At 34.8% G+C, this 25,900-nt stretch overlaps 3 protein-coding genes across 3 annotated transcripts; 2 read left to right on the top strand and 1 right to left on the bottom strand.

Moving 5' to 3' along the window:
- Positions 1-1,059: 1,059 nt before the first annotated feature.
- Positions 1,060-5,052, bottom strand: s100v2 (S100 calcium binding protein V2). Its single transcript, XM_042745879.1, has 3 exons — positions 4,898-5,052; positions 3,113-3,244; positions 1,060-1,785 (listed from the first exon to the last, which is right to left on the bottom strand). The coding sequence occupies exons 1-3, from the start codon at positions 4,907-4,909 to the stop codon at positions 1,627-1,629; spliced, it is 303 nt and encodes a 100-aa protein (XP_042601813.1). The 5' UTR covers positions 4,910-5,052; the 3' UTR covers positions 1,060-1,626.
- Positions 5,053-8,628: 3,576 nt separating this feature from the next.
- On the top strand, positions 8,629-11,527 carry LOC109067912. The gene is made up of 4 exons (XM_019084788.2): positions 8,629-8,846; positions 9,209-9,529; positions 10,450-10,743; positions 11,099-11,527. The coding sequence occupies exons 1-4, from the start codon at positions 8,759-8,761 to the stop codon at positions 11,239-11,241; spliced, it is 846 nt and encodes a 281-aa protein (XP_018940333.2). The 5' UTR covers positions 8,629-8,758; the 3' UTR covers positions 11,242-11,527.
- A 1,812-nt stretch (positions 11,528-13,339) lies between these two features.
- Positions 13,340-15,113, top strand: LOC109067913 (immunoglobulin lambda-1 light chain). Its single transcript, XM_042745580.1, has 4 exons — positions 13,340-13,504; positions 13,643-13,960; positions 14,117-14,422; positions 14,612-15,113. The coding sequence occupies exons 1-4, from the start codon at positions 13,456-13,458 to the stop codon at positions 14,716-14,718; spliced, it is 780 nt and encodes a 259-aa protein (XP_042601514.1). The 5' UTR covers positions 13,340-13,455; the 3' UTR covers positions 14,719-15,113.
- Positions 15,114-25,900: the final 10,787 nt, after the last annotated feature.

Consider the following 25,900-nt stretch of genomic DNA (forward strand, 5'->3'; position numbering starts at 1 on the left):
AAAGTTTTTCAAAAATTGTACCTTTAGAGGTACAACAGCTTGTAATCAGGGCAGTACCCTCAAAATTATGTCTTTTTTTTTTATCTTATTCAACAGCAGATGATGATCTTTCTGGAGCATAATCGGGATGTAGAGCTTCCCCCATTTTAAAGGTCAAAGATTATGAATGAAAGCATGTATTGCGCTTGAAACTGGCAATAATTACTCTTATATTCGACCAAAATCAATGGTTATTGTTCAGTCAGAAAAATAGTTGTTGGGCAATAAACAAGTATATCAGTTGTAGGGTGTTTACCTTAAAAATGCACTGCTTTAAATTTAAGATCATCTTTTTTAAGAGCATATCAGGTTCATTTTCATTGTATTTTAAGGGATGAGAAAATTATGAAAAAAAAATAAATGCATGCATAGGTGTTAATTCAACAAAGTAAACAGTTCACACAAAAGTTCTAATTCTGTAGGGTTGTTTTGACTGAACATTGTGGTGAGCGCCTACACCGACTGTGAAAATTTGTTGTGGCAACACAGTAGAAAGCATTGGTCTATTAACCTGTGACTTTCTTAGCTGAACGTCTAAATGCAAATTAGCGTTTGCAAGAGTTGCAAAAAAGACTTCCAATTCAATTGATTTTCAGGTCTATATGGACAAGTGTGGAACTGCCTTCACAGCATAAAGGGAGAACGCAAATGGATAGGAAATGCATTCACAACTGGTGTATATTGTCTGTGTGGTTACCAGATCTTTGTAGGCAAAATTCTCATGAAAACCTACACTGTAAAAAATAAAATAAAAAATAATCTTATTCAGCACAGTTCTAAGACCTAAGACTAATACACTATAGTAACAGATATAATAATTAAGATATATTTTCTGTTGCTACCGAGTTTTATAATTTTTTTGTCACTCTTTACACTGGCAGATTTAGTAACATTTCTGTTGCACAATGACAGCTGATTCTAAATAAAATTACATTTGATTCTAAATAAGGTTATTTTAAAAATGAGAATTATTAATTTTGAATAAAAAATAAAAAATAACAAAAAATCAACAAGCGACACTTTTTGATATGAATTTTATTAGACAATAATTCAGGGTGTTATTGATTTTTGGCCATAGAAAAACAGTATTACAAAATATAAATAAAAATTGTTGTTATTGTTTTTGTTTGCATAAACCACTCAGTACATATCTATGTCTTGAAATACACATACTTTAGACTATTATGGCAGTATGTTTAAATGTAGTGTTATCACAAAAAAAGAAAGAAAAAAAAACAGAAAGATTTTATTTATTTATTTTACTGAGAAACACTTGTTAAATGCACTTATGGGAAGCTGTAAATCCAGTTGCAAGTGAAAAATGAATTGGACTCCAGTTCAGCTATGGAATATGAAGTAGTTAACTGGTCTGTATGTTAAGATTAACCTGATACTTGATATGAGGAGAGATGATGGCTGTACTGCTTGACACATTATTAAAAAAAATCTTGATGTACAAATTGTGTTTATTTATTGGATTGCTTAGGAAGGAAAGTTATTATTTTGTTTGAAGATGAGTGGTTCTGGATAAATGCAGAGACGCAGAGAGACCAGATCTTAGTGGCAGATGCAGTTGAAGCCCATGGCTCATAGTAAAAGGCAGGTGCATTTGGACAGCTTCTCTTGGCTCAGCAGACCATGCTGGGTTGTGGCCAAATTCTGGATCAGGCTCCAAAAGTGCTTGAAGCTGATGCCTTCCCCATCTTTCACACCCATTTGCTTCAGCACTTCTCCAAAATTATCCGACTAGAGAAAGAGACAGAAAGAGAGAGAAACTCACTGGGGTTCATGTATTCTGTCAAAATGTAACCCATTTTAAACAAGCTTTTTTTTTTTTTTTTTTTTTTTTTTTTTGAAAACTGGCGTTTTGTCGCCCTCTTGTGGTTTGTCTTTATGGCTTCATAATAAATATTCTTAGGATTCTTTTTAGTTTTCGGAAAGATTTTCTACAGCTTTAACAGTTACTCTGCAAATTCAAATACAAAGAGTACAACAAATGCTAACATATTCAAACATTCAGCTGGAATCTTTCAAATATAATCAAATTATTAAACTTCGCAACACTTACATAATCATATACAAAATGTATATTAATTCTGTGCTAAGATACTTTTTCTCTAAATCACTACAGTCTGTACCGTTTTTCACTCTTCTGTTACAAACACGTCACAACACGAACTATGAGCAGAATTATATCAGCACTGAAGTATTGTTCAAATGTTACAGTACCATATACCTCAGAGCATTAGATCTCCATTCAGCTAAAAGAAACACGAAATCTACTATGTCAGAGGCTCTCCCTTAAGCTGTAGAAGGCCTGCCAAAACATGATCTGATACTGACTGTAACTGAAGAGCAGCGTCAGTTTGACTGCCGGAGAAATTATTTATCTTTCAGATCAACGGCAGCCACCATTTTGCTCTCTCAATAGAGCCACACCCAGTGTCCTTCGCTGGCTCAACCTGAGGTCAAACTGATCCGTGTAATCAGTCCACACCTCTTTCGAAGGCAACAAACTCTGGGAAACATTCTCTGTGAAACCAAGCAGTCCCCCAGGCTGAAAAAAAGTTCAATTATGTTTAAAAAAAAAAAGGCAGTTGTGGTTGCCAAAACCTTTCCGTAACAAATATGGGGACAACGTTACAGACATTTGGGGATGATATATATTTTACACCTGTATGTGTGTGACATAAAAACCTATTTTGGCTACCAAAATAAGTTATACATACAGATAATAATACCTGCATGCTGGCTTAAAAATTAAACAAAACTGGTCTTTCCAGCACATGTAGCCAATAATAACAAAGACAGTGTACTGTGTTTCCTACACAAAGACAAAACACTACGAGTAACACACAGGCCTTAAAACAATGCAAAAGCATTTTTATATCCTAATATCATTGTTAACCTAATGTAATCACTTTACTGGTTTCGCTGTAGCATTTTCACATTTTCTCCTATTGAAATTATTAACGACTGTTACACTATAAGTACACAACGTACAATCACAGGAAATGAGTAATAACAGTTTTGAGTCATTGGTATCTGCTGGAATGAATAGCAGGGGTTTTACCTTGACTAAAGTTGGCAGCTGGGAGGAGAGGAGGTTCTTGAACTCATCTACCTTCAGCGTAGGCCGATTATCAGGAGAAGCACCATGGAAGTTTGTGACCAAGGTGTTAATGGCCTTCTCAAGCTCAGAATACTGCAGAATTAAAAGAGTACAGAGAGATGGACACTTATATAGAAGAAAAATACAGGTGGGGGGTTTTACTAGTATAGAAAACATGTTTTAGTTAAAACCAAAATGGATTTACACTGATAGGAGAACCTGTTTAAGTCTCACAAAGAAGTTTTTATTCTCTAGTTCTTTAGAAAACCACTCATGTATTGAAACTTTAAAGAGTCTAGTAACAAATACACTGATTTGGAGAGCTTGCAATTATCTTTTGTGCTCAATGTCTGGCCAATAATTCAACTGGAAAAAGTAATGCATGAAGCTGAAAAATGCTATGACGATCCGTACTTATTTCAGTATTTAGAAATGATTCGGAGTGTTTTGCAGCTCTTCTTTTTGTCTTTTATGATTAAGCAATGAACATTAGGACTAAATCAGTTATATGAACCTGTTTCCATGCTGATAATTTTACTCTAAAAATTCTAAAAGTTTGTGCCTTTCCTCCCTCCAATACTATCAGAGCACTATCAATGGACTTTGTTAACTGTCTATTCAAACCTATCTGCTCTCAAGACAATTATCCAGTACGGTACCTGAAATACCTGCATATCCGGCCAAGACGGCCCACCCTCTGTGCATTATTTACTTAAGCTGTGCATTTATGATGGAAACCATTTTCCCTGTTTAGTTAAGACAAAAGGTTAGGCTTCCAAAAATTTGACCTAAAATACACTTACTGCATGGTGTTAAAATGCATAAAAACATGTGGCTACGATTATAAAAAAGTGTTTATATGTAACCCCAATTGAAGTCTTGACCATTCAAAAACTTCCTACACACTTTCCCCCTCTTTCTTTTAGTCCACACAGGCAATCTTCGTCTTGAGGCTTCTTCCAGAGAGCAACAACGCGAAGACTCTGATTGATTCCCCGTGCTTTCCATTTCTACACAATGGCTGTATGTCAAAACCTAGTGCGCTGCCTCCTTAGACGGCATTTTTGGGGATCATAGGCCAGATGGGGGTGGTTAGGGCACGGACGCAGCCAGCTAGGTTTAGACATACAGCCATTGTGTCGTTTGCATTGCGAACGTTTCATTGCAGCGAAGCTCTCGACTCATATGGCTTGAATTATCTTGACACTGGCCATATTTTTTTTCTTTGTTAGGGACCATTAACACAAGACGCGCTCCTGCGTTCAGAAACAGAGCAGCGGACTGTGAAAGAACGCAGTCTTTGAGAGTTGAATTTCAATTGGCATGTCCTATAAAACGCGGTGATTGTGGCAGGCTACAAGACGTGAAAAACAACGAGACACGTCACAGCAGTCAAAGACATCTGTCAAACGCACGTCATTGTAAAACAAACAGAAAACAGGCGAGGCAAGCCGCGTCATTGGCACTTGAAGTTTATTGATTGTTCGCAAAAAAAAAGAAAAGAAAACAGAATAAAAAACTTTAACCTTTAATTAAAAAACGAGTTCCTTTGACAACAACAAACTACAGCATCTGGACACCGTTTCGGTCAAGTGCGGGAGATTACCGAGAGGGACAGAGAAACGCGAAGTTTCGACTGAACAAACCGAAGAAGCGCAGTTTACGCAAAAAACTCATAACTGCGTGAAACCCAGATAAAATGTAAACTAGCAATCATAACTACATAATATAACATAAGCCACATACCTGTGTCGCCATTTGACGTGATTTGTTTTATTTTCTTGGCTCTAGATAAACTTTGCTGTTCTCGTCGTGCAGTGCTCGTTACTTTACACTCTCAGCGTCCCATCGCTTCTGTCACATCTTGGCTGGCATCCTGAATCCTCCCACTCAGGAAAAAAAAAAAAAAAAAAAAAAAAAAAAAACTAAACCCACCTTCCGTGTCAGTGACTGCTATGGGAAAAATGTCTCCTGTAACTTGATGCTTTATGACTGAACCTAACGAGGCGGAGACGATCAGGTTTCATGGGCTCCGCACTCTGGAAAAAAAAGAGAAAAAACCTCTGGAAAACCAGGTTTCCGTATGACACGTTTTTGTTGATGGAGAAAACTATTGGAAAACAGACTCACTGATCCTTTGGGAACACATCTGGAAGCGCTCAGAATAAAAATTCTTTTGCGCAACAACAGGCCCTGGTTCAGAAAGTGTGGTTGGGTTTGCATTGGCCTAGTTTTTATATAGGACATGTTTTGTTTGTTTTAAAGAACTGAGAAGTTCTGCCAGGTATTCAGTGCTCTGTATATTGCTTTGGTCAACAGGACTGGGTGTCTTTTTTCTGATATGCTTTCCAGGAATCCTTTAGAAACACTGTATAGCGGGATTCCCATTGAGCGGGCGTGTCCCTGGTCGGATCAAAATTCACTGGCTTTGGCTGTCTTCCTCTGCTTGTTTTCTGAACAGTTCTGGTAATGCACAGGCAAGGACATGCACAGCATTTTGGGTGGGTGCATTGAGAGTACTAAATGACACACCTTTGACAAAATTACCTGGGCGCATTACTTGTAAAGAATATAGGACAGCAATGCACAAGTGTGTATAATCATGCAGATTTACTCATAAACAAACTGAGCACTGAATGAGTCAGTGTGTCTTCATCTTCAAATAGTTGCACCACCCTCTTGTGCAAGTTGAAAAATGGTAACTGATACCTAGTGGGCTTTGTATAACTGACTCGTTTACACAAGCAGAATTACACATGCAGACTATAATCATATAAAATATTTCCAGTGTTCGGAGACTTTTTTCACATTGGCATGTACACATATGAACCCTTCTGAAAAAGAAGTACACTTTAGCATACTAATGTACTTCACAAAAATATACTTTTGTGTGAATCAAATAGTGTTTTTCAGACACTTAATTACATGTTTTTTACAATTTAATGAAAATGAATAATAGTTTAAATTAATATTAAATGCAGTTAATTTAAGTGCTTTTCTAACAGTTATGTAAGACTTGAGTATGTCTTTGTATGTAATTTCATACTTCTGTTGTTTTGGTTATAAAGGTTTACTGCTAAGTGTACTGACAAGCATTTATGGTAAACTAAAAAAATACTTAAATGTCATTGTTACTGTAACGTGTATGTCATGCATTTAAATATATTTTTATTTACACATTTGTAATGATGAAGTTGCAATTTAGTTCATTTAAAATATATAGCTTTAAATGCAATATTGAATAACACACTACTGTTAAAATTATAATCAATATAATTTTGATATTTGTGTTTTAGTATGCTAGTCAACATTTCAAAATAAGTGTACTGCTTAAAATTTTATTCATTTGAAATTAGTAAAAAGTGCACTTTATAAAGGTGTGTTAAAAACATGACCTCTCTTTAAGTGAACTAAAGTGACCTTTTATTTCATTATCTGCAGGTACAGTTTTTTAAAAGTATGCTTTTATGGTTTGAAGTACACTACAATAGCACATTCAATACAATTAAGCACACTTCTTTTTCACACGGGAATACAATGGCCCTTTGTGTCTGGCTTATGGTGTGTTATTGTCAGTTTCTTTACTGCATGTTGATTCGGGTTTGTTACTCTGCTGTTTGTTCCTGTGTCAGTTTGAAAGAAACACTTTTAATACCAATTTAAAATATATTGTAAATGTTTTTTTCTTTTTCTTGCTACACACTGTCATTTAGTTTGGGTGTATGCACAAACAGCAGTATTTCTCACTGCAGATGTTAGTTTAGTTAGCTCACTGCAAGCTGAAATTCTTCTCATACCACACAGTTTTATGATGGCAAGCTGCCATTTGCAGACTGCCTGTTTTACCTGCAGTCCACTGCAAATGTTACATACTTACAAAGAGGACAAATGTGCTTTGTACATACAGACTCCTGTTCACACTTGTATGATTGTGATGCATAGATTACGCATACTTCAGAGTTTCAGCGTCAAGTATTTGCTCATAAGTGTGTCATCATCTACCTTACAAAGGTGGTTCAATAAATGCCACACTCTTGTGGATGACTAAACAGAGAGAGTGCACTGGAATATATAGTTAAATTGATTATGGAATGTTTATTTTGCCAAAACCATTCGAAAATTATAGTACTAGTAAAAATATACATATTAGTGCTGTCGAATGATAAGTCGTGATTAATCGCATACAAAATAAAAGTTTTTGTTTGCATAAAATATGTCTGTGTTCTGTGTTTATTTATTATGTATATTTTAGTACACACACATACAGTAGGCCTATATATTTTGAAAATATTTACATGTATTTACATGTCTATGTTTATATTCAGAAAATTTATATTATAAATAAATATATTCATATATAAACCACATATTTTTCTGAAATATATACATGCATGTGTGTGTATTTATATATATACATAATAAATATAAACAGCATACATATATATTATGTAAACAAAAACTTTTATTTTGGATGCAGTTAATTGAGTTTAATCGTTTGACAGCACACACACACCCACACACACACACACACACATGTATTTGTTTTATTTTTGTATTTATTATATATACATATACACACATATATATATATATATATATATATTACTTCTTTTCCTACTGTAGGGTCACTAGCAACATAACTTTTAAGAAATAATATCAGTGTGCCTTCCAACCTGTTACTTTTGACAAAAGTATTTACAGAAGCAGGGAACCTGAGCACATAAGGATTAGTTCCCTGTCATCTCAACAAGGGTTGAAATATGATTGATAGAATATGTATTTACTCTGCCTGTTCTGATGCCGATGTCACAATACCCTGTCCTGTTCAAACCTGTGCTAAAGTGAATCCACGAGTCATGACTCTCCTTGTATCCGTTTGATCCTTTCATCGGAACTGGAGCACAGGCTCCATATTTCTCCATATTTCAGTTCTTAGTCAGAGGGCTGGGGCCCACTGGGGGCCTCAGCAAACTGTCAGCAGGGCCTCAATATGACTGAAAATAAGATCACATCACATCAACTATTATCATTATTATTATTTTTTCTGTTGAAGAGCGGAATTCCTACTGCCTAGAACAAAAGAACTAGGGCTCGTGCCCTAGTGAGAAAAGGACCAGTGATGTACTTCTTTGATTTCAATAAAATTAAATGACATTAGAATATAAATTATGTTTTCATATCTATTCATATTATCAACTGATGCTCTAAAAGGAAATTAGTTTGTTACATTGATTTTATCTGCAAAAACTAGCATAAAGAAGCATAACCAGTACAGATGTTTTTTGTTGTTTTTTATTTTTTTATTAAGAATCATAAAATATGAAAGTAAAAAAAAAAAAAAAAAAAAAAAAAAAAAAAAAAAAAAAAGTTTTTCTAGAGCAATTCTAGCCTCAGAGTGATTATGAATAAAACAAACAAATGGGTGATTGGTGACAATTCATACTTAACACTGTACAGGTTTTCAACTCTTACAGATATTAAAACAAGTGCGATTTAGGGCCATAGGTTTAGTCTTGAGTATCCTGTGTTTTCTGTAGTCATTTTCTACTGCAAAACGACCCTATCAGACGAAAGAAAGGAAGACCAGGTTTTTGCTGAACCAGTCAAATGAAGGCTAGATTCTGTTGTGATCGTCAGACTTTAAAGATGAGCATCTGGCTGATGATGATCTGGGTGTCTCACACTGTGGGAACAGGTAAGCAGTTTTTAGTCATTTTATAATGTGCCAATTTGCTTATTTTTTTATGTTCCACTAACTTGCTTGAAAAATTAAGCTTATTTAAAGGTCATATTGTGCCTGAATCAATGAGATATATTTATTTGTTTGTATATTTGTGTTTTGTAAGTGTTTTTTTGTTGTTGTTTTTTTCACTTTAGCAAACATTTATTATGCAGAAGGCAAATGATAATGGATGGCATAGATACATTGATGGGCTGGAATTTTGTAGTTACAAAAATTAAAATGCATCTTTATGTTGTTTGAAATTGAGTTCTATAAGAGCCACTATAGAAAAGAGATAATAACACAATAACAAACATTGCAATCTTTTCATCTAGCAACAAAGGCCTTTGTTGTAACACAGTGGCCGACAGTGGCTGAGGTGATGGCTGGAGAAGATGTCATTTTAAACTGCAACATTGCAGAGCTGTACTCCTCCTGTTCAACAGTGGCTTGGCTGAGGGTCATTCCCGAGAACGCAACGATCAGCCTGACCGACAGACTTCAGATCGATCCTCATCACTTGTCCAGCCAGTGGACCAGTATTTGTACTGCTGTTATCACCAATTCAACGGTGCATGACTCCAGTATGTACTACTGCGCAGCTGTGAAAAGCCGCTTTGCTCACATCGGTAATGGATCCAGAGTCATTGTGAAAGGTGAGATATAATAATAATAATAATCTCTTTAATGTGAATGTATGTATATGTAAATAGAAGTTGAAAGATAAAAATGCTGGCACCCTGGAAGGTCAACTTTAAGACGTTTTGAATTATTAAACAATGCACTGCCCAAAATGGATATGCAAAACACCACAAATAACTTTTAGGAGTGTCTTCTTTACAAAAATATTGAATTGCATATTTCTATTCATTTTCTCAATCAAAATAAATGGGTGTCTGTGGTACCTGAAATTTATGCCCTGAACTGAGAAATATTTGCCAATTTTATTATTATTATAAATGCATTTGTTTTCTGAGTCACTTCTCCGACGTTCCAAGAAGGACAAAAACAAATGGCGACCAAAGCCAACAGATGCCGACAGGGATAACGCACTGATTAGACAAACTTGGCAAACGTGTCTGTTGCCGTTTGTCTGTCGGTGCAGTTTGAAATGGTCTTAATTCTTATGTTTGTCTGCTGAATTTACCTGCAGCTCCCTTTAAACACTTTTAAAACTTTTAAGTTTTAAAAAGTGGGTTTTCGAAGCAATGCAGCTGAAGAAACTGGTTCCTCAGCATTGCAAAAATATAATGTGTTCCCCAAATAATCTACTATGAACAGTTCGTAAACTAACCCATTTATTTAGCGTGAAGAACATTTTGCTAATCTAAAGAACCCTTTTCCATTATAAAGAACATTTTGTGGAATGAAACGTTTCCATTCATGTTAAAGGTTCTTCATGAAATCTTCAGTTCTAATAAAGAACCTTTATTTTTAAGTGTGTATGTGACTTACATCATCATTATGGACTGATTTAGAGTAAACCCATAATGAATGCCACAAACAGTTCAAACGCTTTATTATGTTTAGTATTTCTTTCCAGTGTAACCAAATATTTCCCCTAATCTCGTTCCAGAACACACTGTGTTTCCTGTTATTGATATTCTTACTCCGCTGATCACAAACGGTCCTTTGGTCCCTCTTCAGTGTGTTGTGAACATGGTCGAGACTTCTCAGGTTCATATGTTCTGGACTGTGGAGGGGAAAAAAGAGAAAGGACAGCCAGTTTTGACACATGGGAATGATGGTGTCATCCAGATCACTAGGAGCCAGATCCTGATTACTGCTGACGAGTGGGAAAGGAAGGTGCAGTGTGTGTGTGTAGTGGAGTCTGGAGGACAGCTCTATACCAAGACCCTTCAGCCACATGGTACAGTTTAACAATAAATCTAACATATAGATCAGCATATTAGAATGATTTCTGAAGGATCATGTGACGCTGAAGACTGGAGTAATGATGCTGAAAATTCAGCTTTGATCACAGGAATACATTACATTTTAAAATATATATAACAAATAGCAGCTATTTTAAATTCTAACAATATTTCACATTATTACCGTTTTACTTTATTTTTGATCAAATGAATGCAGCTTGATTTAGTGAGCGTAAGAGACTTAAAAATCGTACTGACCCCAACCTAAGGTTACTTTATTCATTGTTTTCTAATGATCATCTTCGTATTGAATATACTATTATTTATTTTTCATATTTTCTGTCTCCACAGATGCACCAGATGTGTGTTATGCTGCAAAATACATATATCTGTCTGTCTGCTTAATTTTCGGTATCCTGCTTCTGGCAACAGTAATTATTTATAGGTTGGGACGGAAAACCTTTTTGATGATATGTCTATGCAAAAACATATAGTTTCAAAGAGCTTTCAGTTTATGTCCATTATTTTGCTTTAACACATTTTTATTCATCAAACTTATTTTGGTATGTGCCATTGCACATCAGATGAAAGAAGGCAACAGTTAGTAATATTTTGATATCTCTTCTCAAAAAGCATGAGTAGTTCTGATGTTTATGTTCAGATCGTTATGGATCTTTGATGTTTTGAATAGTGTTGTTTGTTTTGTGAATTGAAAGGGTAAATTTATACTTTCATCCAATATGTTCTGAACTTTGTTTATTCCAATAGAGTGAATAAAAAACCTGAATAAAATAAACATATTGTTTGACTCACTTTTTCTTGAATTTACACCAATAATCTAAAACCAGAGATAATAAAATAACTACATATGCAAACAATTTAATTTTCATATATTATGTTATTTGTTATTACCTATAGCCTATAAAAGCGTCAGTGTGATAATTGTAAGGAACAAACAACAACAACAACAATTATTAGATATTATGCCTTATGTGGTTTCTGTTATGTGTGGCAGAGCCAGGAAGTGTTTTTTTTTTTTTTCTTCATTTTCTCAGTGTTGTTGTATCTCTGTGTCCTCTTTATCGTGTGGTTGCATGCATCACGCAAGCAAAATGTTGATCTGGACTTCACCTCACACTGGTTAATGTCCACACTTTACTATGTCAGCGGAAAAACTTCAGTCTAAAAAGTACCACAGTGGAACCTCAACGATGCATAACTCCAACCCCAAAGTCTTTCGTGGAAGAACAAAACTGCTGATTTTGTTCAATTGAAATAGGACACAGCCATGTGCCACATCGCTTCAGTCTTAGATCATGTTCATGTGTTTAGTCATTATTGTCTTATGTTAAATAAATGACAGTTTTTGTGTTATACATCAAGAGTGCAATAAAGATGGCATGATTTTGCCGCTTTACTCATCGCACACAGAATTCATGCAGTTCTCATTTGAAATTCTTTCAAGTTTCAGTACACCTTGAAAAACCATACAGTCATACTTATTACATTTCTTATTTAAGCAATATCACATGAGCAAGAGTGCTGTCCTTCCAGCTGCAGGCACAAGAACACAGATTCACTGTGGTGCTGATGTTCAGACCAACATATACAGTAGTTCAATAGAATATAAGTTAATATTGAGTAACGTACATTTTATAGTAATGCCAGTTTCTTTGTGTTTTTGCTCCACTAGCAAAAAAAAAAAAAAAACGCCAAAGCTTAATCAGTAGTTCTGTGAGCAGCACACAGTAAAGTGTCTCAGTCATAAACGAATCTGTTTTGAACTAATAAGATGAGTGAATGATTCAGTGGCTCACACATAGTCTTTCACTTATTTCTTTTGTGAATGAATCAGTGTTTAAATGAATGGAAATTAATTGGTTGAATGGATGATTCAGTGACTCACTGTTAGGACAGTCACTAGTCGCCAGTTACAAGCGAAAACAATAATCTTTAGAAAATGTCACAGAAACATTTCCTCCACTAATATACAAACTATACGTGCAAACACAAACAAGTAGAGTGATACAAACAATTAAAAAATCCCAGTGCTGCTCAACTGTATATCAGCACTCTTGTAAATACAAATCTATATGTGAATTTGACTATCATATATATCCTATATAACTTTATTATTATATACAGTTGATATCTGTTATCAGTTATTACATTAGGGCTTTATGCTGCATCGTATTTTGTTAAATTAATGTTTAATGCATTATTTTAGTGTCATGTGAGTTACCATGAATGTGTTTAGTGTTTGTGTGGATGACATATGCACCAATATATTATCTCTTTACCACTAGTGTTTTTCAGGTCAGTGTATTATAAAGGTAAAAAACTATTTTAGCAAGTTGGTATTTTAACATTATTTCAGTTAACAATAGCTGTAAAATTGAGTTAATTCTGTTAAAGTTAAGATTTTGATGTTATTTTTTTATGGTATAGTTTTTTGCTACAATGTTTCTTAATTTCAGTTTTATAGTGCTGCCTTAATAACAATATCTGTAATGGGATTGTGGTTCAGTCAGTTTTGTAATGGGTAGTGAGTTATATAATAAAGTTGTTTCTCAGTTTAGATTCTAACTAAGCCTAACAGTTTTAACAGCTGAAGAAACGACTGTGGAAATAGACAGGAAAAGGTGTGTGATTTGTCACCCTCAGCACATTTCTCTCAGTTTCTTGGGCCTGTGAAGTCTTCAGACAGCATGTATGACCTCCTTTTTCTTGTCTTGTTCTGTTTAATTTCGCCAAAAGGTAAGCTACCAGTATGTTTATTTGTTTATGCTTATCAGTAAGTTTGTACCTGAAACTAGTGTAATTGGTAAGACTAGCAAAGTAGAATTTCGGAGACTGTTGAATTAATAACATTTTGAGGTCTGAATCCGTTTGCAGCGATGGCGGAAACAGTCTATCAGTTTCCCCCGTCAGTGAAGGTGAGATCGGGTGAAAGAGTGACCATGCACTGCCAGCTGAATGAGGTGCAGTCATTCTGTCACACAGTGGCCTGGGTCAGAGTACATCCCGTGAGTGGAATGATAGACATTCTGCAGGACTCAAACATCCCTCGTCAGACTAAAGAGCAGGTGGAAACCACAGTGTGTCAGGCTTCCATCTACAACGCAACAGTGCAGGACTCGGGGACGTATTACTGCATCACTACAGACCGTGAGCATATGTACCTTGGGAATGGCACAGCTGTCACTGTACAAGGTACTGTATCATAAACAATTTCAAAAGTTTCTGAACTTCTGCCTAACATGATGGTTCTCAAGGTCTGTGTTGATAAGAAAGCTCACGTTTTTATTATATAATTATCCTTTTTGCTGTTTTATGTCAGTAAAATGGTGTTTATCTTTCTTCTTTCAGCTGGCAGCGCTGTGATGCCGTCTATTGATATCATGGCATTTGCCAGCAGCAACAAACGCGACTCTACAGTCACTCTTCAGTGTACAGTCGGAGAATTTGCTTCATCACGGGTCTATGTGCACTGGCTCATAGGGAGTAGAAAGGAAAATGGACAAACTTTGTTTGTTTGGGAAGAAGGCGAAGAGAACTCTGTGAAAATTCATAATTATGTAGCTGTATCAGCTGAGGAGTGGAGGACAGAAGGAGCTTACACCTGCGTTGTGAGTTTTGGTGGATGGATGTTCAACAAAACTCTGCATTATTATGGTAAATAACTTTTCATAATATCTCTTTATCAAGATAGCAAATCAAATGTTTTAATATTACCTGTCCAAAAATGGGATCAGTGGGATTTCTTGATGGATCTTATATCTATATTATTTTGGATGTTTTGTTTAAGAAGAAACATGTTTGATTCTTTTCTCACAATACTTCTCGTTTTATTCTTTTCCTCAGCTATCCAGGACACTTGCTATCCTCTTGTCAGTGTAACCAGAATTTTTGCGCTTGTCACTGCTCTACTTTTTTTAACAACCTCATTAATTTTAGCAAGATGCATCTAAACAACAGAAATTATGTATTTGATCCTAAGACCCGAAAACATCAAACATATGTTGATTCTTTACAAATAAATGTAAATGTGCATAAAATCACGCTCGCTCGCTTTCTCTCTCTGTATAAAGTTGGAGTCAAAAGTTTACATACTCCTTGCAGAATCTGCAAAATGTTAATTATTTTACCAAAATAAGAGCTTTTTCAGAACATTTTTAAATTTTACATTTCAGAAGCTAAGATACTTACATATTTCCCAGAAGATAAAATAAGTTCAATTTACCCTTATCCTCAAATTCAAAAAGTTTTCACGCCCGGCTCTCAATGCATGGTTTTTCCTTCTGGAGCATCAGTGAGTGTTTGAACATTCTGTAATAGTTGCATATGAGTCCCTCAGTTGTCCTCAGTGTGAAAAGATGAGTCTCAAAATCCTACAGTCATTGTTGGAAAGGGTTCAAATGCTGGAATGATGCTGGAAAACCAAAGAATTTGTGAAATTATTATTTAAATTAAACAGCAGGCAGTTTAACTGTTCAGGACAAACAAGGGACTCATGAACAACTATCACTAAACAAAACACAGTTGTGGATCATTCAGGTAACAACATATTAGGAATCAAGTGTATGTAAACTTTTGAACAGGGTAATTTTTGTAAATTCACAGCTATTATTTTCTCTTTTGGACTATATGTAAACATCTTTTATGTGAAATATCTTATTCAGGTCAGTACTAAATAAACAATAACATGCATTTTGTATGATCCCTTTTATTTGGTAAATAATAAACATTTTGCAGATTCTGCAAGTGTATGTAAACTTTTAACTTCAACTATATAAAATATGAAAAATGTAAAACTAGTAAATGTGTTAGCAGTTTCTCAATATATGAGAGATTAAGTCTGAATAAAGGCCTAGATTGCTTATATCAACAAGTAATCTAATGTGCCATGACTGCCATCCTATTGCTTGCTTGTTTATTTATTTATTTTCATTTATTGCCTAATCATTTGGAAACAAAATATACACACACAGTTTCTATATCTATGACTGCTTACATATTCCAGAAAGACATGCAATAAGTAATTTAGGTTTTTAAGGTGAAGTTAAAATAGCTTCTGTAATGTTAAAAAAGGTGAAAAATAATATGTACATTCTGAATGCTTGTCCAGTATGAAAAAAGTAACAAAGGCAGAAAGTAAACGAGTAACAGTTACAATATATATATATATATATATATATAATATATGCATACAATATATATATATTCTTGACATTGGTATATGCAACCAATTCTTGAAAATATATTGCAACAAATATATTTCTTGACATTGGTAGGGCCAATAATAAAATAAATATTTCAGTTTTGTTTTGATTTATATGAATATTTCACTGTAAAAAAATCACCAATGACATTTTATCCAGATTCGTGCTATTGTGATTAATGCAGAAGTACAGTTAGGCAGACCTGTGTTTCATTACTCTTTTCCAAAGTATATTAAAAATCTCTATTTCAGATACAAACTGTGTTTAAACAATGTAAAGTTTTTTGACACAAGCAGGGAACATTGGGAAATATAGTAGGATTACTACTAGAACTGGGCTGTGGCTGAAACCAAGAGCTCAGAACTCGTGAAGCGCCCTCCTGTGGTAAGCAACACTACTAATACTATTTTGGGCGCTCCCTCACGTGTCGTCATTCAATAAGTATGCAAAAAGGCGCTATACTGGCAAACCCATGCAGTTACAGCAACTAACGTGAGACACCCAAAACATCATGATTTCAATAACAGTTGAAATTAAACAACAAAATTCATATTTTTATGGGATTTTGATTGTAACTATTTCTTATTGAATTTCATTATTATTATTATTATTATCTGGCAAACTGTGTAAACAAACTTCCTCTGCATAACATTTGATTGGATAAGGGCTATGTCAGGTGCTGCTCCAAAATTAAAGATTATTTAAGCCTATAATCTTTATTATATAAGTCTACCCTCCACTCTGCACTCACACATCTAGAGGAAAAAGACTCATACGTCAGAATGCTGTTCATAGACTTCAGTTCAACATTCAACACAATCATCCCTCAACGCTCATTAACAAACTGGTCCAGCTGAGGCTCAACACTTCGCTGTGCAACTGGCTGTTGGACTTTCTGACTGGAAGACCTCAGGCAGTAGGTCGGTAGTAGCAACACATCCAGCACCATCACACTGAACACTGGGGCCCCCAAGGATGTGTGCTGAGCCCCCCTCCTCTTCACTCTGCTGACCCACGACTGCACACCGACACACAACTCCAACCTCTTCATTAAGTTTGCGGCTGACACGACTGTGGTGGGGCTCATTAGCAACAGAGATGAGACAAACTACAGGAGACACCTTCTACAGAGGCACCATCGAGAGCATTCTGACTAGCTGCATCACTGTGTGGTATGGCGCCAGAAACGCGTCCTGCCGGAAGACCCTTCAACGCCATAGTGAGAGCAGCTGAGAAGATCATTGGTGTCTCTCTTCCCTCCCTCCAGGATTTGCTGGAACCTTTCTCACCTCTCAGCCCCCTGCATCGCAGGTGATCCCACCCACCCGTCACAGCTTCTTCAGTCTGCTGCCATAAGGGTGGAGACTGCGGAGTCTCCAGGCCAGGACCAGCACCAAGCTTCATTCATCAGGCTGTCACATCAGCACTCGCTCCCGACTGGCTCCCGAACTTGCCCCCCTCCCCTCTTTTTCCCCAGGCTCCACTGAACTCTGAACCTCGGTCTGCTTCAGAAATCTGTTCGGACGGCAGTTCATTCACAGTGTGAATCGAGGAGGCAAGGACGATTTTTGTGGCCTTTTAGTCACAGGTGGGATATTATTCTAAATACCACTGAATATTATTTATATTAGAAGTTTGAGAGGAAAGGGAGGCTGACTATTTTCTCTCTGGGGCATCAGTGGCAAATGTCTAGAAAGTTTTTTACTGCCTCAGGTGCTGCCGCCAAATTCTAAATTCTGACTGATTTCATTGTTAGGCATGTAAAGCAATAAGCCCCCCGGTTTACAGTGAATTTATAATGGAAAAGGGGCGTTGTTAGGCACGACACCAAGCAGAAAAACCTGTTTTAAATTCACTGTAAACCACGGCTTCACGGGGCTTATTGCTTTTATAAAACTGTTATTCCATATATGTAGTAAGGTTTCACAAAATACAACAGAACAAATAAAGTGTAATGATATTAATAAAAACATTATTCTTCCACCAAATAATGTAGTTCCTCAGAAATGGTTGTGATTCCAACAAAGTGGTTGCAAAGCAACACACAAATGAAAACACACAAACGAATTTGGCTCAACCAATCAGAATCAAGAACCAGAACTCTCCGTTTTATAAAAACTAGTAAATCACTAGAAGCTGGTGGAATAAAGGAGTTTTAAAAGTCTGTGGTCGTCAGCTCAAAAGATCCTTCCTCAACTTTTGCCGACACGTACTGCTTATGTTGAAATTAAATATGCTATGTTGAGTATAAATGGTAACATTTATATTAGGGAGCACATATTCACTATTAAGCGTTTTCCCTCAATAAACTCCTAATTTGCCTTTTATTGATAATAAGTAAGTTATAGACCTAGTTGTTGTAATTATGTTTAGGGTTAAGTGATCTAGAATATGGTCATGCAAAGCATTAATATATGCTTTATAAATATTAACAGGCAACCAACATGCTAGTAATATGCATGCTAAGCAACTAGTTACTAGTGTTCCCTGATCTAAAGTGTTATATAAACTGCTAAACAGAGTGAAATAAGTTGTTATTTACTGAAAATCTTGCTCAGATATATAGCTCCCAATCCCAAATCTCATTTGTGCATGTTCATATTCAAACACAACGCCTCAAAACTGCACCAGAATAAAAGTTCAATCCCTTTTGCTTCCTAACAAAGTCATGTGTCATGATCACAAGTGAGAATGCCTGTCATGGCCACCAGAGGGCACTCCAAACTGGACTTCACATATCCATTGAACTTCATTTCCCATTCACCCTGCATCTGCCATTCTTCCTACAACTACACACACACACACACACACACACACACACACAGACACACACAGTGACTATTGCACTACATTTCCCACAAGCCCCATCCTTGGACTCTGATAACTCTCCAGCTGCAGCTCATTGGATTTTAGTATTTAAGCTGCAGGCTTTCATGTGTTCATTGGGATAAATTGGACAATGGCTGAGACATCTGGTGGATCTTTTACGTCGCTAAGCCTAGTTTATATGTTTGATGAAGGTAAAATGTTTTGGGATGAGGTTGTTAATGGCAACAAGCAGAATGTACGGTAAAGACCAGAAAGTGAAGGGGATTCCATAGAATCAGTAGTTCAGTAGGCCTCAGGTTGATGTTTGGAAAGTTCTTTTGGTGTTTGATCAAAAGGGAGGGCCAGATCTGCATCCAATACATATCACGAAAGCAATAGAGAAGGAAATAGGTAAGATTAATCACACGCGTTTCATGGGGAATAGGAGGATGCAAATTCCAAAGAACAACAAAGTAATATTCTCAAGAAAACCACACTCAACAACCTCAAGGTAACGTCACATATTCCGGGCGCAGCATCTAAGGTCAGAGGATTAATATCTGGAATCCCAACTTCAGATTAAATAGATTGTAATAGTTGTAATTGTGGTGGCAATCATAGTTTTTATTGTGTAGTCTTTATTGGTACCCGGGTATACCTGCTTTTCTGTGCTAGATCGCCCAACCAGAACAGATCTTCTCGAAACACTTGATCTCACATATGAACAGTTTCAGGGCTCTAATGCACCTTTTAACATCACCACCTGTCACAATCTTAATGCAGCAAGGTGCCAGTACGCAAGAGTTTGATTGAAACCACAAGGGGATAACAACTCACCAGTGGGTGGCTCTTCCTGTAGCAACAGTGGGGGAAACATCTATTTATGCAGAGACTCTGTACGAAGTACAGGGGGGCGGGGGTAACGAAATTATTAATTATTAATTTAATATCAATTATTAATTTAAGCTTGTCATTTTGCTCTAATTCAACTGTATATTTCAACACGTCATCATTAACCCATTTTCCATTATATTCAGTTAAAAATCATGGGTCTTGTAATTTTCATTTAACAAATTAAGGTGATAATTAAAATTTGTGTGTATACTTCATTAAAGAAATTGTGGTTCAGTGTTAATAAAAATACTGAGGAAAAGTGAAACCAAGAGATGTGTTTTTTTCCTAATTATTTTTAAGGAGATTTAAGCTATTAAATGATTCAAGTATAAATATTTATTTTTATTTAATTAGCTCAATTTTGCAGTTTTATTTTAGCGGTGATTGTTGGCTCCCAGCATGATTTGCATATGCCTGGATATGGAGAGTAAATATTGAAATTAAGTGCTATTTTATGTGTTTTTGAGTGAAGTTAAACATATTTTTAGTGTTCAGTTACGTTTGACATTTGAAAGAGTTTCTGTTACTTTAAAGTTTCTTTCGTTACCACTGTGCAGAAAAGTAGAGCTTATGGTTATGAATATGATGCATTATGTCTTGTTCAGTGAGCAGCTGCTTTGCTAGTGCTAGTGCAATATTTCCCTGTATTTATCAAGTATTTTACTATTTTAGCTGTCTGGCTGTATACAGTTTGTTAAATATACAAAATAACTCAATGTCAAAATGTCACCTACAAACTTATGAGAATCAACTTAAAATAAATGAGCACATTTCACTAATTATTTAAAATTCATTGTGTCATAGATTAATTAATTTAGTAGATTTTACATGATTTATTCAGGTAGATTCCATTAAAAAAAAAAAAAAAAAAACCCTGATGGGGCACACTTTAATTTCTGGTGCTTCTAATTAAGTGATAAAAAGCAGTTGCAAATGATGTACAAAATAAATATGGTTATGAATATGATGCATTATGTCTTGTTCAGTGAGCAGCAGCTTTGCTAGTGCTAGTGCAATATTTCCCAGTATTTATTAAGTATTTTACTACTTTAGCTGTCTGGCTGTATACAGTCTGTTAAATATACAAAATAACATGATGCATGATGGGATACACTAAGCCTTGAATACCACTCTGGAGCAGTATTCGAGATAGTGTACTGTTCAGGGTTTCAAGTGCAGGTCAGTTTCATCTGTAAAGATGCTATTGTAGTTTTGTCTTTGTTTACTTAGTTAAGCAGCAGCAGCACTTTGCTCACTATCACTCAAAATACTGTTTAAAGGACTTCACTATTATCTAGTGTAATGTTACAGTAGTAATTTAGCAGAAAAATAATCATATTTTATAATAGGTTTAGGGGGAGCTAGGGCAGGCAACAACACAACCCTTACGAAAATTAACAATAATTTTACTATTAATCCAAAGACTTACTATTGTTAAACCATAGTAACTACAAATTAACCATGTTTTTTTTTTTGTAAAAATAAATACAAATGGTAATCCATTTGACAAATAAATAATAAAATATAAATAAATGGTTACTGTACTTTTACAATAATAAAAGCATGGTTAATTTTTGTAAGGTAAAAACATGACTCATGTTCAGTATTACGATTTTTCTATAAAGATATTGTACACTCAGAAAAAAGGTACAAAAGTTGTCACTGGGACGGTAGCTTTTCAAAAGGCACACCTTTGTACCTAAAGAGTCCATATTGGTACCTTAAAGGTACATATTAGTACCTAAAAGGTACAAAAGTGTACCTTTTGGAAAGGTACCGCCCCAGGGACAGCTCTTGTACCTTTTTTTCTGAGAGTGGATGTACTAATTTTGACATGTAGGCAATTTAGAAAGTATAGTTTTGTTAAATCTTGAGTATTAAAGTCATGAGAGAGATAGATATCAGGGCAAAATAAAGAGACTGAAAAGGAAAATAGAAGTGAAGGTGCAGTTCTCGGAGAGAACTTTTAATTATTTTGCATGTCCCCTACCTAAGGATTAAAACCTTTTTTATGTGAGGTCCATACAAAAAAATAGTGTTGTCCATGTTTCAGAATGTGTTGTGGGTGTATGAGTGTGAGATTTCCCGGCCTAAAATTTTTTCCCAGTCCGCCCCTCGTGGAAATGAATGGTGCAGACATGTGGTTTCATTTACTAAACATAGGCCTACTGATGCTAGCAGTGTTTTCAGCCTCAATATATGAGTATATGAACACATAAACATAATCTCTAGAATTATCTCACTTCATGAGCATTTTACTTATTTTGAGAAAACTATCGTCATATCATATACAAAGAGAGAGAAATGTTTCAGAAAGACACCAATGTTTCAGGAGTTTAGTACACAGAATAGGACACATGCTTATTTGATAACCATATTTGAGCTGATGTATATTCTTTTATTTATTAATATTTTTTAATTAACAGTTTTTTTCCCCAAACCATTGTTAGATGCAGTGTTTCCTTATGCAAAGATTTGGTTTCAAAAACAGTATCAGTAAACTATTTTTTATGATTTTAAATCTGCATTGAACTTCAGCTCGTTCTCAAAGTAAAAGGTGGTACTAAAGTCTGTTTTTGTGGTGAATGTGTTCAAATTTGATCATCTTAATTCAAGTGATGAAGGATTGTGAAAGTCTGACAGTGTTGAGCAGTACTGTAAGGTTAACCCTGCATGGTGTAAATGTTTGAAAATGATTAACATTTGAAAATAAACATTCATTAGAAATTTAGAAAAGTAATCAAAAAGTAATCAAAAGTAATCAGTTACATTACTTTAATAAAGTAATTGAAAAAGTTACACTATTATAACATATTAAATAGGGTAACTTGTAATCTGTAACCTATTACATTTCCAAAGTAACCTTCCCAACACTGACTGTAAGACATGCAATAAGTATTTTAGGATTTTAATGTGAAGTTAGAATAAACAAAAAGAAAAAAAAAAGTAATTAAAAAAAATGGAATAACATAGAAGCACAGTTAGGCCTGCTTCATTATTCTATTTAAAAGTAAATTAAAATTCCTACTCCAGAGGAAAAAAAAAATGTGTCCAAAGATTATAAAGGTATACAAAAGGACAAAAGCAGGCAACAGTGGAAAATCTAATAGGATTTCTTCTAAAACTGGGCTGTGGCTGAAACCCCGAGCTGAAGAAACCGGAGCTCAGAGCTCGTGAAGCGCCCTCGTGTGGTGAACACAGGGAAATGAACAACACACAACTTAGAGCTATTCGTTAGGCTTTTCAATAATATACAAATATAATAAATCCCTGCAGTTAATAGCACATGTTACAACTAATTTGAAACAGCCAAATAGTATGATTTTAATAATAGTTTAATAGTTTAAATCCAACAACAACAAAAATCATACATTTTATAGGATTTTGGATTGTATGATAGATTTATTGATTTTTCTTCTTCTTTATTATTATTATTGTTTTCATATATCTTAAAACAATGACATTATAAATCTTGGACACAATACATTAGCCTAAATGTAGTCAATTGTAGCCTATATTTTTATTTATTTGATTTATTATTTGAGTTGCACTTTCGTATACTTTTATTTTTGACTGATGATAAAGTCAGATAATTGTATGTGAGAGAGTCAGTGGTAATATCATTGTGTTCCTACAGGTCAGTGTTAGAGGAAATCAGCTTGCTCCGGATCAGGTTTGTTTCCCAGCATAAGCTGCCAGAGTGACTGAGCTTGAGCTATGATAAATTTGCTTTATGAAACCAAATCAAGTGAAAAAAAAAAGTCAGACTAATTGAAATAAGCCTGGCTTATCTGGTAAACTTGTTTTATGAAACAGTACCCATATTGTTGTTGTTGTTCACCTTGGGTGCCACTCCAAAATTATCATTATTATCCTACATAATGATTGGCCATTTCCTGCATTACAAAAATATACAGTAGAAATATACAGTAAATTATTTATATAATTTTGACTCAAGAACAACTCTAAATTAATTCATTTGAAAGATGCCTGTTCACTCGCAGGGCACAGAAGGCAGTAAAATCTGAGAATAAAATATAAGTACGTGAATTGGTATACCATCATCATAAACAGCATTAGGAGGATGTTTAATTAAATTGAAATTGTATTAATTGCTTGGCATACTTTAGCATTTGTTTACATTCCTTTCAATTACACTGACATCCAGCAACACCTTGAAAAAGAGGAAAGATGATCTAAAAAAACCAAAAAAAACCAAAAACATGGATTTATTACTGAGCAAGGATTGATATACTGTTTCACATAATTTGTATGATTAAAAAGAATACTCACATTTTCTTTTTACCTTTATTTTTTTGTTGGACTTAAATTAAGCCCTAACTTGATGGGATCCACAGGGTAAAACTAGACGAAACAGATGTAGAAATTTAACACCAAAACTATGCTTGAATGTATTTGAAAAATCACATACTTTTTACAAATTAACCAAAATACAGTCTGTATATTTACATATAAAAGTCTATACCATGCTTACCATTACAGATGACATTTCTGCAGTCGCAGTACTCTGTTTGTCTGTTAAAGTGTACATCAAATAAAAATGATTCAGTGCAATTATGTGTTAGGATGCACTAAGGAAGATTTAGTGCACTAGATGACTACATGTATCTAACAAACACACGGGATAGCAAACAGCATTATGCAGTTTAGAATAAAATAGTCATGTAACCATAATTTAGAAAATATTTTTCTTTATACCTGGAAAAAAAAACTTTTACACATACTACTGCTTGATTTACTGATCCTGTAAATGTTTCTGTCACATGCATCTCTAAGAACGGGAATGGAGAAAATTAAATCTATGTGATGCAAAATTTAATCCAATTCAGACGGTCAAGGTGTAATAATAGGTAAATTTATTAAAAAGAATATAGAGAACAGAAACCACAAATCATCATAACTTGGAAATAAAGTTCTGGATAATAATAACCTTCAAATATAGGAAAATGTAAATCCAATGTTAGTACATTTTTAATAACAATCCATTTATGATGGATTGAACCCAACCAGTATTAATCAAAACATTAATACAATTGTAATTAAAACATAAACAATTCTAATAAACTATTCTGTTCGAATCAAATGTACCAAAATATTAAATATTAAAATATTAAAATATCAAAGTATCAGAGTATCAAAGTATCTGAATTTGAATAAAAACCTGTAAGAGTTCTAAGTCTGAGTCTAAGAGTTGTCGAGTGAAGCCAAAGAAGAGGAAGTGAGCTGAAAAGATAGAGAGACCAGAGTCTCAGAAAGTCAAAACCCTATTCTATTTTGCAGAGTCTATCTTATATACTGTTGTTTCCAGACATAAGTCGTCATCTGGCTATCACTAATAACACCTGACCTTTAAAAATAGTCTAGTCAATGTCTCGATTTTGGACTTATTCCTCTTTTAGATTCAAAGTATCATACTGATAATACTAAGAAATATTGATACAAAAGAACAATACATGCAGTTCAACTTCATATGCAAAAACAGACTCAGCTGACTACGCAGTTAGAAATACTGTGAAATTACATATGAAATATACCATAAAGTTTACCAAAAACATTTTGAATATAAAGATGAAACCTATTAATATATATGAGACAGATCATTACCATGAAATATACATTTTTTAACTTTTGAAATGAAACTTATCATTATGAATAGAACACATTCTGAGTACGTGACTTCTCAGAATCTCTCAACAACACTTGGGTTTAATTTAAATATGTGGACTTCTTCTCAGAATCTTTATCACCATGTGGATTTCTTAGAATCTCCACACACCAATCCCCCACTCGAGTCTTATCAAAAGACTCGCCACAACCTTTTCCTTAAATCAAAACCAAAAATACAGAATAATTCAAAAGAAAAATAAATGATGCATACATGAAAATATAGAAAATCAATAAAACAATTTCAGATAATACTGTAGATACCTCTCTAACCCCAGCTACCTTAAAATTAACAAAGATCTTCACCAAGATGGCCAGACGAGAACTCCTAAGGAAATTCGACCCCTGGCGTCCCCTGGACTTTTGCTGGGTTGAGGACTTACCACAGCCTTCCATCTTTCCCAACTCTAAACTCTATCATCGTTCTTTCTCTTCTTGCCCTTGGGAGATAGTAGTTGAAGATATTTGTCCTTATGGTACCATGTCGTTAATTTCCAAACTTTCGTTGATCGTTTTCAAAATCTCATACCTTTCCTTACCCTTC

Source organism: Cyprinus carpio, chromosome B19 (assembly GCF_018340385.1).
Source record: "Cyprinus carpio isolate SPL01 chromosome B19, ASM1834038v1, whole genome shotgun sequence".
NCBI classification, from domain to species: Eukaryota; Metazoa; Chordata; class Actinopteri; order Cypriniformes; family Cyprinidae; genus Cyprinus; species Cyprinus carpio.